Source organism: Notechis scutatus, chromosome Z (assembly GCF_049901735.1).
Source record: "Notechis scutatus isolate UNSWTSFEM ecotype Mainland chromosome Z, rNotScu1.2, whole genome shotgun sequence".
Lineage (NCBI taxonomy): Eukaryota > Metazoa > Chordata > Lepidosauria > Squamata > Elapidae > Notechis > Notechis scutatus.
Genome location: NC_142025.1, coordinates 69,131,762 through 69,148,096, shown reverse-complemented (window position 1 = coordinate 69,148,096; position 16,335 = coordinate 69,131,762). Strand labels below are relative to the sequence as shown.

The 16,335-nt window shown below is 41.4% G+C and overlaps 1 protein-coding gene and 1 long non-coding RNA gene across 6 annotated transcripts in view; one reads left to right on the top strand and one right to left on the bottom strand.

The window, feature by feature from the left end:
- SUGCT (succinyl-CoA:glutarate-CoA transferase) overlaps positions 1-16,335 on the bottom strand; it is a 440,323-nt gene that overhangs the window by 327,125 nt on the left and 96,863 nt on the right. For all 5 annotated transcript variants that reach the window (XM_026674825.2, XM_087947679.1, XM_087947682.1 and 2 more), the window contains one exon: positions 4,545-4,640. In XM_026674825.2, the coding sequence (XP_026530610.1) occupies positions 4,545-4,640 (96 nt within the window). The remainder of the gene's footprint in view (positions 1-4,544; positions 4,641-16,335) is intronic.
- LOC148128918 (uncharacterized) lies at positions 8,182-13,185 on the top strand. The gene is made up of 3 exons (XR_015745690.1): positions 8,182-8,457; positions 10,427-10,516; positions 13,056-13,185. It is a non-coding gene; the product is annotated as an uncharacterized LOC148128918 (long non-coding RNA).

Below are 16,335 nucleotides of genomic sequence, written 5' to 3'. Positions count from 1 at the left end.
ATTCAGTGAAAACTTTCATGAGGCTTTCAAAATCTTTATGGAATACCTTTTCAGTGGGCAAAGAACTTTGGATACTGTAAAGCTTGAACAATGGGAGAATATATGAGTGAAATGTTTAAAATTTAAATTAAATTACAATTTAAAGGAAATTATTATAATATGATATATCTTTGGTGTTTAACACCAGATCAGTTATCAAAAATGTATAAAGGTATTTAAAATGAATTTTGGAAATGCAAATGTAAAGAAGGGACCTTTTATCATTTATGGTGGACATGTGATAAAGCACAGAAATATGTGAATAGGATTCATATTCTAATATAGAAGATTCTCAAAGTGAATATAAATATAAAACCAGAAATTTTTCTTTGGGTTTAATGGAAAAGGAGTTAGAAAAAACTTTGATGTTATACATGTTGATGGCAGCAAAAATGCACAAAAATGGAAGGACACTTAGATGCCCACAATGGAGGAATGGCTGCAGAAACTGATTGAAATTAGCTCACAGCAGATGAGATGGCTAAATTGATTACTTTGATAAAAGAAAAAACACACAAGTACTTTTGTTTCTACAGGTGAAACTCAAAAAATTAGAATATCATGCAAAAGTTCATTTATTTCAGTAATGCAACTTAAAAGGTGAAACTAATATATGAGATAGACTCATTACATGCAAAGCAAGATAGTTCAAACCGTGATTTGTCATAATTGAGATGATTATGGCTTACAGCTCATGAAAACCCCAAATCCACAAGCTCAAAAAATTAGAATATTACATGCAACCAATAAAACAAGGATTGTACATAGAACAATATTGGACTTCTGAAAAGTATAAGCATGCATATGTCCTCAGTACTTGGTTTGGGCCCCTTTTGCAGCAAGTACTGCCTCAATGCGGCGTGGCATGGAAGCTATCAGCCTGTGACACTGCTGAAGTGTTATGGAAGACCAGGATGCTTCAATAGTGGCCTTCAGCTCTTCTGCATTGTTTGGTCTCATCTCTCTCATCTTTCTCTTGCAATGCCCCATAGATTCTCTATGGGGTTCAGGTCAGCCGAGTTTGCTGGCCAATCAAGCACAATAATCCCACGGTCATTGAACCAGGTTTTGGTGCTTTTGGCAGTGTGGGCAGGTGCCAAGTCCTGCTGGAAAATGAAGTCAGCATCCCCATAAAGTTTGTCTGCGGAAGGAAGCATGAAGTGCTCCAAAATCTCCTGGTAGACGGCTGCGTTCACCATGGACTTAATGAAGCACAGTGGACCAACACCAGCAGATGACATGGCTCCCCAAATCAACACAGACTGTGGAAACTTCACATTGGACTTCAAGCATCTTGCAGTGTGTGCTCTCCATTCTTCCTCCAGACTCTGAATCCTTGGTTTCCAAATGAGACGCAAAAGTTGTTCAAATCAGAAAAGAGGACTTGGACCACTGAGCAACTGACCAGGTCTGTTTTTCTTTAGCCCAGGTAAGACGCTTCTGATGTTGTTTGTTGTTCAGGAGCAGCTTGACAAGAGGAATACGACATTTGAAGCCCATGTCCAGGATCCATCTGTGTGTGGTGGCTCTTGATGCACTGACTCCAGCCTCAGTCCACTCCTTGTGAAAGTCCCCAACACATTTGAATGGCCTTTTCCTGACAATCCTCTCCGGGCTGCGGTCATCCCTGCTGCTTGTGCACCTTTTTCTTCCACACTTTTCCCTTCCACTTAACTTTTTATTAATGTGTTTTGATACAGCACTTTGGGAACATCCAACTTCATTTGCAATTACCTTTTGAGGCTTTCCCTCTGGGTGTCAATGATGGTTTTCTGCACAACTGTCAGGTCAGCAGTCTTTCCCATGATTGGGATTCTGACTGAACCAGACTGAGAGACCATTTAAAGCAGGGGTGGGCAAACTTTTTGGCTCGGGGGCCGCATTGACTTTTAAATTTTGACAGATGGGCCGGGTCAGCACAAGATTTTTTGGGAATTGCCCCCTTCCCCCCTCTTCTCCTCCTTCCCCTCCCCTCGGAGGCCCCCTGAGTCAGGAGTTGCTACCGCTGGCGCGGCTCGCGCGGCTCCAGTCCCGCGTTGCCTCGGGAAGGGAAAGGCAAAAAGGAAGAGCCGCGGCGGTGCTTTGCAACGGGAGCAGCGGCACCGGAGGCTCAGGCTCAGCGGCTCCTGGTTTTGCCTTTTCCTTCCCAAGGCAACGCGGGACTGGAGCCGCACGGAGCCGCGCCGGCGGTAGCAACTCCTGACAGCCCCAGCCGGACACCTGAGCGGAGCCCGGGCGAAACTGCCTGTTGCTGCTGCCGGAGCACCGCCGGGTCGCCTCCTCCAAGCAGCCCGCCCGCCGCCGGGCTTCCCTCTTCCGCGCGGCTCGGGGCCAGGCGCGAGCCCCGCGAGTTAAAAGGAAGCCGAAAGTTGCTGGGAAGTTGCTCGGGTGCTGGGAGCAGGCTTTTAAAGTGCCACCCGAGCAAAGTTTAAGCAGCCCGCCCGCCCGCCGGGCGGAACCCTTCCTGCTCCTCGGCGGAAGACGCTCCAGCCTGCAAACTTTGCCTTTGCAAAGTTTGAGCCTGGAAGCCCGAAACCCAAGCAACTTCCCAGCAACTTTCGGCTTCTTTTAACTCGCAGGCGCTCATGCCTGGTGGAGGGAAGCCTCCTCCAAGCAGCCTGCCCGCCCGCCCGCGGGCTTCCCTTCCGCCGCGCGGCTCGGGGCCAGGCGCGAGCGCCCGCGAGTTAAAAGGAAGCCGAAAGTTGCTGGGAAGTTGCTCGGGTGCTGGGAGCAGGCTTTTAAAGTACCGCCCAAGCAAAGTTTAAGCCTGGAAGCCCCGGAACCGAGCAACTTCCCAGCAACTTTCGGCTTCGTTTTAACTCGCGGGCGCCGCGCCGCCCGAGCCACACAGCAGCCCACCAAGCAGCCCGCCCGCCCGCCGGGCGGAACCCTTCCCGCTCCTCGGCGGGAAGACGCTCCAGCCTGCAAGCTTTGCCTTTGCAAAGTTTAAGCCTGGAAGCCCGGGAAAAAAAGGGGATCGGCGGGACTCACCTTCGGAGAGGTCGCACTCGAAAGTGATTTGAACTCCCAGCCAAGGCCTTTGCAAATTTCTTTTCTTTCCTACCCCTAGATCGCTCCGCACTGTTTTGCAGCTTTGGGGGCCACGCGGCACAGGGCCCAGCAATTTTTTTTCAGGGGCGGGCCGGATTGGACAGACCAATGGCAGCGATTTTTTTCAGGGGCGGGCCGGATTGGACAGACCAACGGGCCGGATGTGGCCCGCGGGCCGTAGTTTGCCCACCCCTGATTTAAAGGCTCAGGACCCTTTGCAGATGTTATGGCTTAATTAGCTGATTAGAGTGGGACACTTTGAGCCTAGAATATTGAACCTTTTCAGAATATTCTAATTTTCTGAGATTGTAGATTTGGGGTTTTCATGAGCTGTAAGCTATAATCATCTCAATTATGACAAATCACGGTTTGAATTATCTTACTTTGCACGTAATGAGTCTATCTCATATATTAGTTTCACCTTTTAAGTTGCATTACTGAAATAAACTTTTGCATGATATTCTAATTTTTTGAATTTCACCTGTACTTGGAAATTGCTTCTGGACTTTGTGCTTGAGATAGAAAAATATGAAACTTTGATTTTGGGATTTACTGGTTAAATAGATTTGTTGTTATAGAAATGGCTTTTATTAAATAAAAGTAAAAAAATTGAGGTTCAATGTTATTTCTTATTCTACTGCACCAAAGGGAGTCGGATGTCAATGCTTTTTCTCTTTTTCTCTATACTTTTCTCTTCCCTTTTCCCTCCTTTACTTTTCCTATTATTTCCTTTTATATTTTTGTATTTTATATTATAAATTAATAAAAAGTAATACATCTACCTTTTCTATTTGTTAAATCTATAGAATGGAAATTACTACTTAAATAAGATGTAAAATATGATGGTTTTATACAGGCATAAAAATATCATAGATCATAAACTTCATCTCACTACAGCTAACCATTTCAGTCATTCAAATTCAAGTTCTTCTTGATAAACAGTGGTGGGATTCAAAAATGTTTACTACTGGTTGTGTGGGCTTGGCTTGGTGGGTGTGATGTGGCTTGGTGGGCATACCTTGGCTTGGTGGGCGTGGCAGGGGAAGGATACTGCAAAATCTCCATTCCTTCCCCATTTCTGGAGGAAGGTTACTGCAAAATTCCATTCCCTCCCCACCCCACTAACCTGCTTTCCAACTCCATTTTCCTATGCAGGGCAACAAAAGAAGACCCAGCTGATCAGCTGGGACTCTGGAAGTAGAGAATAGATGGTGGCAAGGCTAGTCAAAGGTGGTATTTGCCTGTACTCTGAACAACTCAAAATTTCCACTACCGGTTCTCCAGAACTGATCAGAACCTGCTGAATACATGTTAATAATCTATTACAATGTGTGCATATGCACAATCTACAATATGTAGATAAGGGACAATTTTAGACAAGAAACTGATTCTAAAGTGTAACATAAAGACAAAATGAAGAAAACAGACTTAACTTTAACAAGCCATTAACTCACCTGATAGGGTACAATACTTGCATGAGCAGTGCCCCATCGTATGGATTCTGTTCTGCAATTTAGGAAATTGCTCGCTATATAAGTAAGGCAGGCAACCTGCAAAGATTTGAAATAGCACAAATGTTATTATAGACATAAACCTGTGTTTGTGTGTTTGTTTGTGTGTGTATGTGTATGTTTATATGTACAGCCAACTTAGCATTATTAATTCATAACTGCATTTATTACCCCACAAATCTTAACCTTCAACAGTCTTCTTAGAATATTGGTTGATTACTGAAAAATACAACAGTTGGCAATAAATTACCACAAGAACTAAGGTAGTGATCTTTGCTAAAAATCATAAAAATATAAGTGCAATATTTCAGGAAACAAAATTGAACAAGATAAAGCAACAAATATGTAAGGATGGTCCTCAATGCTACTGGCTTTTGGAAAACATCATATAGATTCATGAAATAATTAGCACTGAGGAACTTGTAGAAATATTGAGTTTTTTGCCCAAATACTGGTAGCTCTCATTTAGCAACCACAATTGGGATCAGCAGCGCTACTTTAGCAAATTATTTGCTAATTGGGAAATCACATATACCCCAATTGTGCTTTCTTTTTCCCTACTGCCATATCCTTTGACATGCTCACCCTGGCACTGGGATAATTAGCAAAAAGGAAAATCTTTGTATTTACAATCACTGGAGAGAAAAGGATTACCAGATAGTGAGCAGGTACACAATGGGGAAGACACTTCAAAAACAATATGCTGATGCAAGCAGCCCCAATAGTCCTATGTAAACAGGATTAGTGAATTCTCTGTTGTGTGCTTTTCTCTTTTAAACCCTTTCTCTCCTAACTCTGGCGGGGTGGGGGGTGGCGAGAACTGCAGCAATTTCTATAGGCAGTCTCTTCTGTGCCTGATCCTTATACCAAATGGCTCTCAACTAGATATTTAACTATGCTGATATTCTCTACTCAGCAGCAAGCATTCTTAAAACCAGGCATGTTTTTAATCTGTTGCAAGTTAGCCAAAAATTCCTTTATCCAGAAGCCCTTTTCCTGTGATTCATATTCAAAACTACCCAAAATGTTTTGTTGTACTGCTCACGCAGTATTATCAAGGCAGCCATCAATCTTTCATCTTTCTTTTATTAGAACATATGCCAAGATAATTAGATGTTTTATCTTACCTTTTTCTTTTCAGCAATTAGCCTAACATTATGCATAATGTAATTACATTTTGTGTCATAGCTATTCAACAAACTACTACAGAATTAATTTGCTATAACGAAGGATAAATATTAGGCTTAGGGTGAATTATGCTACGTGTTACTAATTGAACTTTACAGAGGGTTTTAAATAAGTTTTTATTATGCTACTATATATTACTGTAATTTTGCTGCTCAGTTCTTTTATTATTCTGATTGAATACATTTGTGCATATGTATTGATATTTAAAATTTTAAAAAGCATTGCATTGCATCAAACATCCCCCGCAAGGCTCCATTTCAGCCTGCAACAGGCCGGGGGGAGGCCCATGGAGAGCCAAACGGAACCTTAGAGGGCTGTGTCCCCAGAGGCTCCATTTCGGCCTGCAATGGGTTGGGGAAGGCCTTTAGTTACCCAAACAGGGCTTTTGACGGGCGGATCCAGCCCTCAAAAGCTCCATTTCAGCCGACAACATGCAGGACAAATGTAGCAGAGCTTGTGTGGTTGTTTGTAAGGGTCAAAAATTGCCACGGTGCTGCAAGATTTGTAGTTTCAGGCCTTGTTCGCAAACGCTAGGGGGCACTTATTGCATAAGTTTGAACATTCGCTAATGGAATGTTCATAACCCGGGGATTACATATACATAGTGAAGAAAATAATTTTTCAAGGTAAGATTCCTGAAGGTTTTTCCAGTTTCTTATAGTGCTTCAACAATGCAAGATGTACTCCAACTGTGATGGAAGGTAAGGCTATTTCCATATTTAGATAAACAGCAGAGATATTGGTCCTAATGAAGTTATGTTTATTGTTTCATTTTAAAATAAGCTTGTCATCCCATTCCCATATCTCTCCTCCATATAGTATCTGCACTATCAAATTGTCTTGAAATATTTTAAATGCATGTTACTAACTTTAAGAACCTTTAGGAATTTCAAAATAGCATACACTGAACATTGGGCAATTGGCCAAACTGGCAGTTAAGAGTGTTTCCATACAATGAATTTATGAAAGGTGATATCTTAGTATTCTGTTGTCATCAACTCTAATAAAAGAAGAAATATTTTTGCCCTTATCTTTTGTGGCCCGAAGTCTAAGAATTATCAAAACAATTATAGATAATATTTTGTGATACAACTATGTGATATGACTATATCCAGTCAAATAAATGTTGCTACACTATTTTCTTGGGTCTATTATTTAAACATTTGAAAGATATAAATTATTTTTAGCATCAAGACATGATTAACTGATGTTCTACCAAACTTGGATTTTGATGTTTGAAATCACACATAAGTGGTTTCTCAGCTTCGTTGTTTTCTTCCAGATGTTTTATTATCCAACTAGGTAACATGATCATTATGGGTAAGAAAACGTCTTCAAGAAAACAACCAAACTCAGAGTGCACCTCTTATTTCAATTCTGAACTACAAATATTCTCCTCTATCATGATCACACACTAAAATAAGCCAAAATGTTTTTATTCATATTTGGTTTAGAATGTTACATAAGCCAATCAGTTTGGTTTGAAAATTATGTAGATCAATGATACAAAACCACCTAATTGTGTTGTACTCATTAAACCATGGCTAAGTAAGCATGACATTTTATAATACATGTATCAAGACCATTTTTTAAAATAAACGGAAAGATATCATTTATCTAAATATAATAGCAATTTTCTTGAGCTAGGAAATGAGAGAATTTTTCAGTAATCATGACCCAATCAAATTTTGGTTTGTCAATTAAGTGAAGCAAATTTTTTGTATTTGTTTATGTGAAGTATAATTACATATGTAATCACTATTACTTTTAATTACTGGTTTTACACACTTCGTGAAGGGTTTCCAGTATTTTTCCAACAACACAATTAGTAATGATAGCTAAGCCGTAGAAAGATAAGTTGTCTGTGATTAGTAAAATTATTTCTGCAGTATACACACAAAGGAGAACTGGAAAAATGCTTCAATATGCTCCCTTATGTCATGACCCAACAGTTAGGTTCTGAGAATATAAATTGCTTCTTGCCTTTTGAAATAACCACAATGGAAATAATGTTAACGCGCCAAGATTTCTAGATCTTTTACACTTTTTAAACAGGAAGACAAAATAATACTCATTATCAAGCATTATTCAGATCTAAAAATATACTGGGTATATATATATATATGGATCTTTGGTTATTCGGGTTTTTTCCTGTGTAAAATTGGAAGTATCTAGGCAACGTTTCGATGAAGTCTCATTCATCATCTTCAGGCTTGTGTCTTCGGCTTTGCGCTTCTCGGAGTAATGTGAGCTTGCAGCTGCTTCTTCCTTTTAACTGCTAGTGGGGGTGTGACTTGATTGGTGTGGGAATAACTCTGACTCCAGTATTGAGTAATGATTAATCTAAGACCTTATACATACATGTCTGCCTAAAGGTCACCTACATAAAACAAGGAAATTAAAAGTAAACACCAGAAACAATCATGCAGCTCAGACAATTGTAAATAATTCCATGTATTATGTTTAATTATTATCCACAATGTGAATGCTTACTATGTGTAAAATTCTCAATAAAAAGGGAGCACTAGAAATTGCTCTAGACTCCCATCCCGAGTTCACTCGCTTGTGTCTCATCCTTTCCATGGGAGTCCACCACAAGTGGTGACCCCGAGGTGATCCACTGCGGGTGGTACGTGTCCGGACCTCCGTGTTTCCTTGCCTGGAATAGGTAAAGTACGTACTTAACTATTGCTGGACAATAGGATTTTTTCAGGGAGCATGGGGGGAAAACTCTCTCAGCCACAGGAACGGCATGTTAGTGAGCTGCTGAAGTTAGTCAGGACAAACTTCTTTATCTTTAAACCCTCTGGGGGGGAGCAAATAGTTCTTTCAAAAGGTAATGTGAAAGAGCTGCTGCAAGAGATCTGGCGGCAGTGTCCCTGGTATCCAGAGAAGGGATCTTTAAAGTTAGACACGTGGAGGAGAATTGGAACTATCTTTCATGAAGAGCCACGGGCAACAGCTGAAATTTTGATATATTGGAAGGTTGTTATGACTGCTTTAGAAACTCAGCAAAAACCTCTTTTAAAAACTTTAGTAGAACCTCCTCCTTATGAAGGAGTTGTGTTGCACCCCCCAATTTCTAAATTGGAATATGCCTTCTCAACCCCAACAGCGCTTACGCCTGTAGAGGAGAAAATCCAATCACAAACGGGGAAAGTTCAAGCAATGATGCATCAGGCTTTCAATGAAGGGAAATTAGAGCCTGACGAGATTCCCCAAATGAATTTGTTTCCAGTTAATAGGCAAATAAATGCTCAAGGTAATCTGCAAACTGAATGGGTTCCGATTCCTTTAGCTGTTCTTAGGGAAATTAAAAAAGCAGTTAAAGATTATGGTATTCAAAGTCCTTTTCCAAAGGGGCTTCTGACAAGTTTGGCTACCTCACGCATGATTCCTAGTGACTGGAAAGATTTAATGAGAATGATATTGAGTTCTACTCAGTATGTGGTCTTTGACTCAGAATACCAAAGAGAAGCTATCACTAGGGGAAGGAATTCAGGGGGGCTGTATACGCCAGACCAAATCTATGGGGCAGGTTTGTTTGAATCCACTGCTGATCAAGCTGCTAATTTGCCTGATCACGTATTTCCAGTGGTTATGGCAGCTGTCCTTGGGGCATTGTCCCGCATCCAGGATGTGGGAACCCCAGCACAGTCTTTTTCTCAAATTAAGCAAACAGCATCTGAGTCTTATAATGATTTTGTGGAAAGGCTGCAATTGGCTATTACCAGACAAATATCTAATGAAGAAGCAGCAAAGGAATTTTTGCTGAAATTGGCAGTTGAAAATGCAAATGCTGACTGCAAGCGTATTTTACAGCCTTTGGTGGCTAGAGGTGAGATTACTCTGGCTGATCTGTTAAAGGCATGTGCAGTGGTGGGTTCTCAGGCTTACAACATGGAGACTTTGGCTATGGCATTACAAAAGGGATGAAACCTACAGGGAATTGTTTTAATTGTGGGAAGCCTGGCCATTTTAAAGCTCAGTGCCATGCTCCTGGGGGAATGGCATTTAACAAAAACAAAATTAAGGACATCCGCCCGAATTCAGTCTGTCCAAAATGCAAAAAGGGTTTCATTGGGCAAATCAATGTCGCTCTGATCAGAACCAAAATCCGGGAAACTAAATTTGGGGCATGCAGCTAGCCCCGCTCCCAAGGCTGTCAAAAGCATCGCCTGCAATTACTGGGAGTGCAGGTTTGAGTTTAAAAATGCTGAACTCAATTGATGTGACTTTTCCTAATCAAGTGTACATTGAGGACACTCATTTGCATGGGCCACTGCCAGAAAAAACAGTGGTGGGATTAGTACTTCCCAGGTCTTCTGCATCAGAAAAAGGGTTTTTTGTTATTCCAGGAGTTATTGATCAAGATTATAAAGGGGTTATTAAGGTACAATTATACACTGATACTCCTACATCATTAATGGCCGGTGACTCTATTGCCCAATTATTATTGCTTCCATACATTCCTATGAATCCTTTAATTGGGATCCCACGAACTGGCGGTTTTGGGTCCACTGAAATGGCCAGTTCTCCAGTTGCTGCAGAATTGCTAGCGCTGACAAAAAATTTGACTACAGACCAACCAAAAATGACAATTGAAATTCAAGAAAAATCATTTTCTGGCCTTATAGATTCCGGAGCAGATGTCTCTGTGATACGCCAAAAGGAATGGCCAAATGAATGGGCGCTTGAGGACTCTCCGGCTGTTCGTGGAGTGGGTGGTATGCAGTTTGCTAGAAGTAGTGTACATTGGTTGAAGGCATTGCATAGAGAAACTGGTGAGACTGCAAGGATTCAACCTCTTGTGTTGCCCTTGCATATAAACTTGTGGGGTAGAGATTTCGCACAAAAATTGTTATTGGATAATGGAAAAATTGCAATTGTTAACCTCTCAGCCAGTCTGGATTGATCAATGGCCACTTCCAAAAGAAAAGCTTACAGCTTTACATCAATTGGTAGCTGAGCAGCTACAATTAGGACACATTGAGCCAACTTCTAGTCCATATAACACTCCAGTATTTGTTATTAAAAGAAAAATGGAAAATGGAGATTTTTGCATGATCTGAGAACCATTAACTCCATCCTTCAACCAATGGGAGCGTTACAATGTGGTTTGCCTAACTCCTAACCTGATCCCACGCAATTGGGATCTAGTTGTAGTAGATTTACGGGATTGCTTCTTTTCTATCCCTTTGCATGCAGATGACAAGAAATTATTTGCCTTCACAGTACCTGAATTGAATAACAATGCACCTACCTTCCGTTACCAATGGAAGGTTTTGCCACAGGGAATGCTAAACAGTCCAACGATGTGTCAGTCATATGTTCGAATGGCTCTGGCTTCATTCAGAACCTCTCATCCTGGGTGGAAGGTTTACCATTATATGGATGACATTTTAATTGCAGCTCCCGCCCACCGGGAACAGTTAAGGCAGCGTTACCTTGTCTTAAAGAGGTATTATTACAATTTGGACTTCATATTGCCCCAGAAAAATTCAAAGTCAAACGTCATATGCCTATTTAGGCATAAGGTCCTTGCAACCTATGCTCATCCGGTCATTCCGAAATCAAAATTGAGGAAAGATTTCTCTAGTAAAATTACAACAAATACTAGGAACAATTAACTGGGTTAGACCCTACCTGGGGTTAACTACAGCGGTACTCCAGCCCTTGTTCTTTGCTCCTAAAGGGCTCTCTGCGAGACCGGATTCTGCTATAACCCTATTAGCAGAACAAAGGAAGGTACTGACACATGTAAATGCGGCTTTTAACGCAGCGTTGGGTTGATTGATGCATTCCTGATACTCCATTTGCTTTGGCAATTTTACAAACCCCAGCCTTGCCTACTGCAGCTTTATTTCAACCACATGAAGCGCAGGTTTATATCATTGAATGGTTGCATTTGCAAAATACTCCCAGAAAAACAGTTTCTACTATGGCTATGCTTTATAGTGAATTAATCATCAGAGGCCGAAATCGCAGTATGCATTTATATGGCATAGATCTAGTTCAGTTATTTTTACCTATCTCCTCACTCTGTGGGAAACTTGGTATAGTCAATCCATTGAATTGCAAATTGCTCTTGAAAATTGGCCAGGAAGATTTCTTGCCACACCCCCAGTGACCCTCGCTTTCCAGTTGCTTCAAACGTATCTGTAAATTTTAATTCAGTCATTGCTAAGCAGCCAGTTGGGGGAGTGACCGTTTATGCGGACGGTGGCAAGACCTACAGCGCTTGTGCATGGAGACAGGAAGGGGTATGGAAAACAAAGATTACCCCTCCTCAGCAATCAGCACAAAGGGCTGAATTAGCTGCTGCTATTTTGGCCTTACAGGAATTTGCACAAGAACCGCTAAATCTTATTGTGGATTCTCTTTACGTTTATCAATTGATACTTAACATTGAATTTGCTTATCTTTCTCCTTCTGTTGATGCTAATCTTATGAGTTTGTTTCTAGCCCTGCAAAGCTGTCTTCATTCTCGCACACATTTTCTGCATATCGCACACATTCGCAGCCATCAGCCACTTCCCCCGGGAGCTGCAGGAAGGGAATGACGTGGCTTGACGCAGCAGCCTCGGCCATGTCCTGTCTCTCGCTTTCTCCTGTTACTCCATGGGACTCACATAGCTATTTTCATCAAAATGCCAAAGCTCTTTGTAAACAATTTGGTCTCACTGCTGCAGAGGCTGCAGCTATTATTCAACAATGTCCTAGTTGCAGCGCTCAATCCACTGCTCTTCCTCAAGGAGTAAACCGGGAACATCTGCTTGTCAGCTATGGCAGATGGATGTCACACAACACCCTCCTTTCAAACCATGGCACCATTTGCATGTCACGGTTGATACCTATTCAGGATTTATTATGGCAACACCTCAACGAGGAGAGGCTACAAAACATGTAGTCAACCATTGTCTCCGTACCTTCACACATGTGGGGCCACCTATGGAGATCAAAACCGATAATGGCCCTGCTTACATTAGCAGCGCCTTTGCGGAATTTTTGTCATCGATGGTCAATCATACATAAATTTGGCATTCCTTACAATTCCACTGCTCAGGCCATTGTGGAACGAGCTCATCAGACGCTAAAAAAGCACTCCTTCACACAAAAACAAAAACGGGGAAATGGATGGATATGGCTTGCCTTACATACAAAACATTCTTAATATTACATTATATACTTTAAATTTTTTTAAACATGACAGGATCTCCGCTGCTACGGCAGCCAATAGGCATTTTGCTTCCTCCCCTTCTGCAGGTACACCAAGACCGAAAGTTCGGTATAGGAGACTGCCAGATCCAACGTGGAGAGGACCTGTCCCGCTGATAACTTGGGGCAGAGGATACGCTGCTGTTGAAGATGAGGGGACAGTTGTTTGGGTTCCTGCTCGCTGTGTTCGCCCTTATCATCAGCCAAAGGGGCAAGGGGATGGATTTGGGGAATGGAAAGAAACACGTTGATCCAGGACATGGGGAAGCTAGCAAACCTTCATAATAAAACTGATTGTTGGATATGTATGCACATGCCAACTCACAAAACATCAGGGTTTCCAATGGTTGCAGTACCTCTGGTCAAGGTGACTGGTATAAGGGACAATGCTATGGTTGTTCGGGGACATGGTCTAACAGTTGGACTACAAGTAACATAAATACATTGCATCTGGAAGCCGAATCCAAGAGGTGGCAGGTATCTGTTGGACCCACAATGAGACAGTAGAGAATATGACTTACTTTGGGGACATATCCGTTTTGCAATAAAACAATTGTTATTAGCAATGGAAGTCGGGTTTATCCGGATGACATGAAAACTAAAAATCTCACTTACTTTGTGCATAACATCACTAAATTTTCTATCACATCTTTGATCAATGAAAATGGGTGCCCATATATTCCTCTGCTACATGTTGTCCCACCACGGAGGACAGCAACCGGTTGCCTAAATGTGCAAATGGGAAATACGCACCACCGTCCACTTATTTGGCTATGTTAATGGAATCCTTTGCACAATTAATCTATGCTGAACCAAATACGGTTGGTCATCTCCTGGGAGCAAATTTATGGTTGCTGTGTGGACGGATGGCTTATGATCGCATGCCAGCACGATGGAAAGGGGTCTGCACCTTTGGGAAAGTAATCTCATCTCATTTCATTCAAAAATCATTGGGGACTGCTCATATCCGCAGTGCGCGCTCCGCAACGGAAGTAAACTCTGTTTTGACTCATGACTACTGGACACAGATATCAAGGGAGTTATTCCTCCTTTAGGAGTCATGATGAACTATAGAGATTTACATCGTTTAAACAATTGGACAATTACTATGTTTAAAGAAACCATTAAAACTCTAAAGCTGCTTGAAGAAGAGCAAGGAAAATCCTTCACTTTGTCCTGCAAACCAAATATGCGGTGGACACTATTTTGGCAGCGCAAGGGGAGTTTGCGCTGTGATTCATATGCATTGTTGCATGTATATCTCTGATTATTCTCCAAACATTACAGCTACTATACAGCATATGGAACAAACCCTGAATGAGAATCCATTACGATCGAAGATTCCAGGGACTGGACGGTGGTCTGCACTTTGGTCCTGGTTGCTAGATGGTTCATGGATTCGCCATTTAATTGTTGGAGTGATATTGTTTTTTATACTTTTCTCTTGTGTATGCTGTTGTATCCAATGTCTCCCTGGACTTTTAGGAATGTGTCGGGTGAAGCCTACGGAAGGAGAGCTGTTGTTGCAGATGGCGAAAAGCTACCGAGGCATCCGCGATCATCAAAAACTAAAACAGGGGAGATGTGGGAATAACTCTGACTCCAGTATTGAGTCATGATTAATCTAAGACCTTATACCAGGGGGGACTACGGCCCGTGGGCCACATCCGGCCCGTTGGTCTTTTTAATCTGGCCCGCCAAGATTGGTACAGATTTAAGGTTTGATGTGAATGATTGAATGATTGCATTCATTTGATTTTTGACTTGTAATGACAGGCATTTCGGACACCAGGTGGCGGTCCCGTCTGTCAAATTTTAAAGTCAATGAGGCCCCGAGCCAAAAAGTTTGCCCACCCCTGCCTTATACATACATGTCTGCCTAAAGGTCACCTACATAAAACAAGGAAATTAAAAGTAAACACCAGAAACAATCATGCAGCTCAGACAATTGTAAATAATTCCATGTATTATGTTTAATTATTATCCACAATGTGAATGCTTACTATGTGTAAAATTTTCAATAAAAAGGAGCACTAGAAATTGCTCTAGACTCCCATCCCGAGTTCACTCGCTTGTGTCTCATCCTTTCCATGGGAGTCCACCACAGATTGGTTGGGGGCTTGGCTGTGTTCTGATTGGCTGGGGTGTGTTCTCATTGGTTGGGGGTTTGGCTATGTTCTGATTGGTTGGGTTGGCTTTGTTTCTGATTGGCTGGGGGTGTGTTCTGTTCAGGTGGGGGCTTGGCTGTGCTCAGGTTAGTCTTAGTTGCTGGAGGTCTCAGGCAACTGCCTTTGCTTGCTTTATGAGTATGTATTACAGACCTGCAGCAAGATACAATCAAGTTTAAATGCTTGGCTGGGGCCTCTGGGTCTTCAGACTCCTAGGTGGCTACCACTGCAGCCATGATGTTTGCAAATAAAGTGAGTATACATTTTTATCGGAGTTGCTACCATTTAAAATGTTGGATACTATAAAACTGTAAATTGATAATCAAAGCAGGAAAGAAACTTACAGCAAACATGGAATATAAAGAATGCTGACCACAGTACCCAGTCCAAGACTTTCTTTAGACACACAAAATGCAGACATATATTCAGGAAAGGGTATGTGTATGTCTTTATATATTTACATCAATGTCCCATATTACAAAGCCAAAACTGAAGTTCTAGTTTCATAAGCAGATTCCCCAGCAGAGCATCGTCAGTAGAATAAGAAAGTTCAAGATTACTCATGTAAATCTCATCAGCAAATTTATTAATTATTTCTTTTTTCAGAAAGAGAAAAATGTATAATAAAAAGTACTTAATAAAGTTTCTTGCTTAATGTCAGTTTGTAGAATTTGGAATGACCTGAACTTTGTTTGTTTGGCTCTTTTCGCTAACTGCACACACACACACACACACACACAATACACAATACAAGCACCTTTTTTCCGCTCACCAGGAAGAAGAGAGGGATCATATTAAAAACTTTCAAGAAAAATTTTTCAAGCCACAATAGAAGAAGATGATTGCCTCTATAATTGGAAACACGCCCAGAAACCACTTCCTTTTATTCACTGTCATCTAAAACTATTGTTTAGATGTTGAAGCTAAAAAGACTGAAATTGACACCTCATAAATCATGTAAGTGAGGAAAAAGTTCAAGAAATTTGTATCATGGTAAAAAGTTCATAGACAAAGAACTAGATCAAGTCTATGCTGAATGTCAACATTCATTAAATTAGGTCTACATTCAAGAGAGATTTTGATTTTATTTTCTTGCAAATAAGACACTGCTTCTAGGTACTGACTACATTATGAGACTAACACTCTATAAAGCCTAGTAA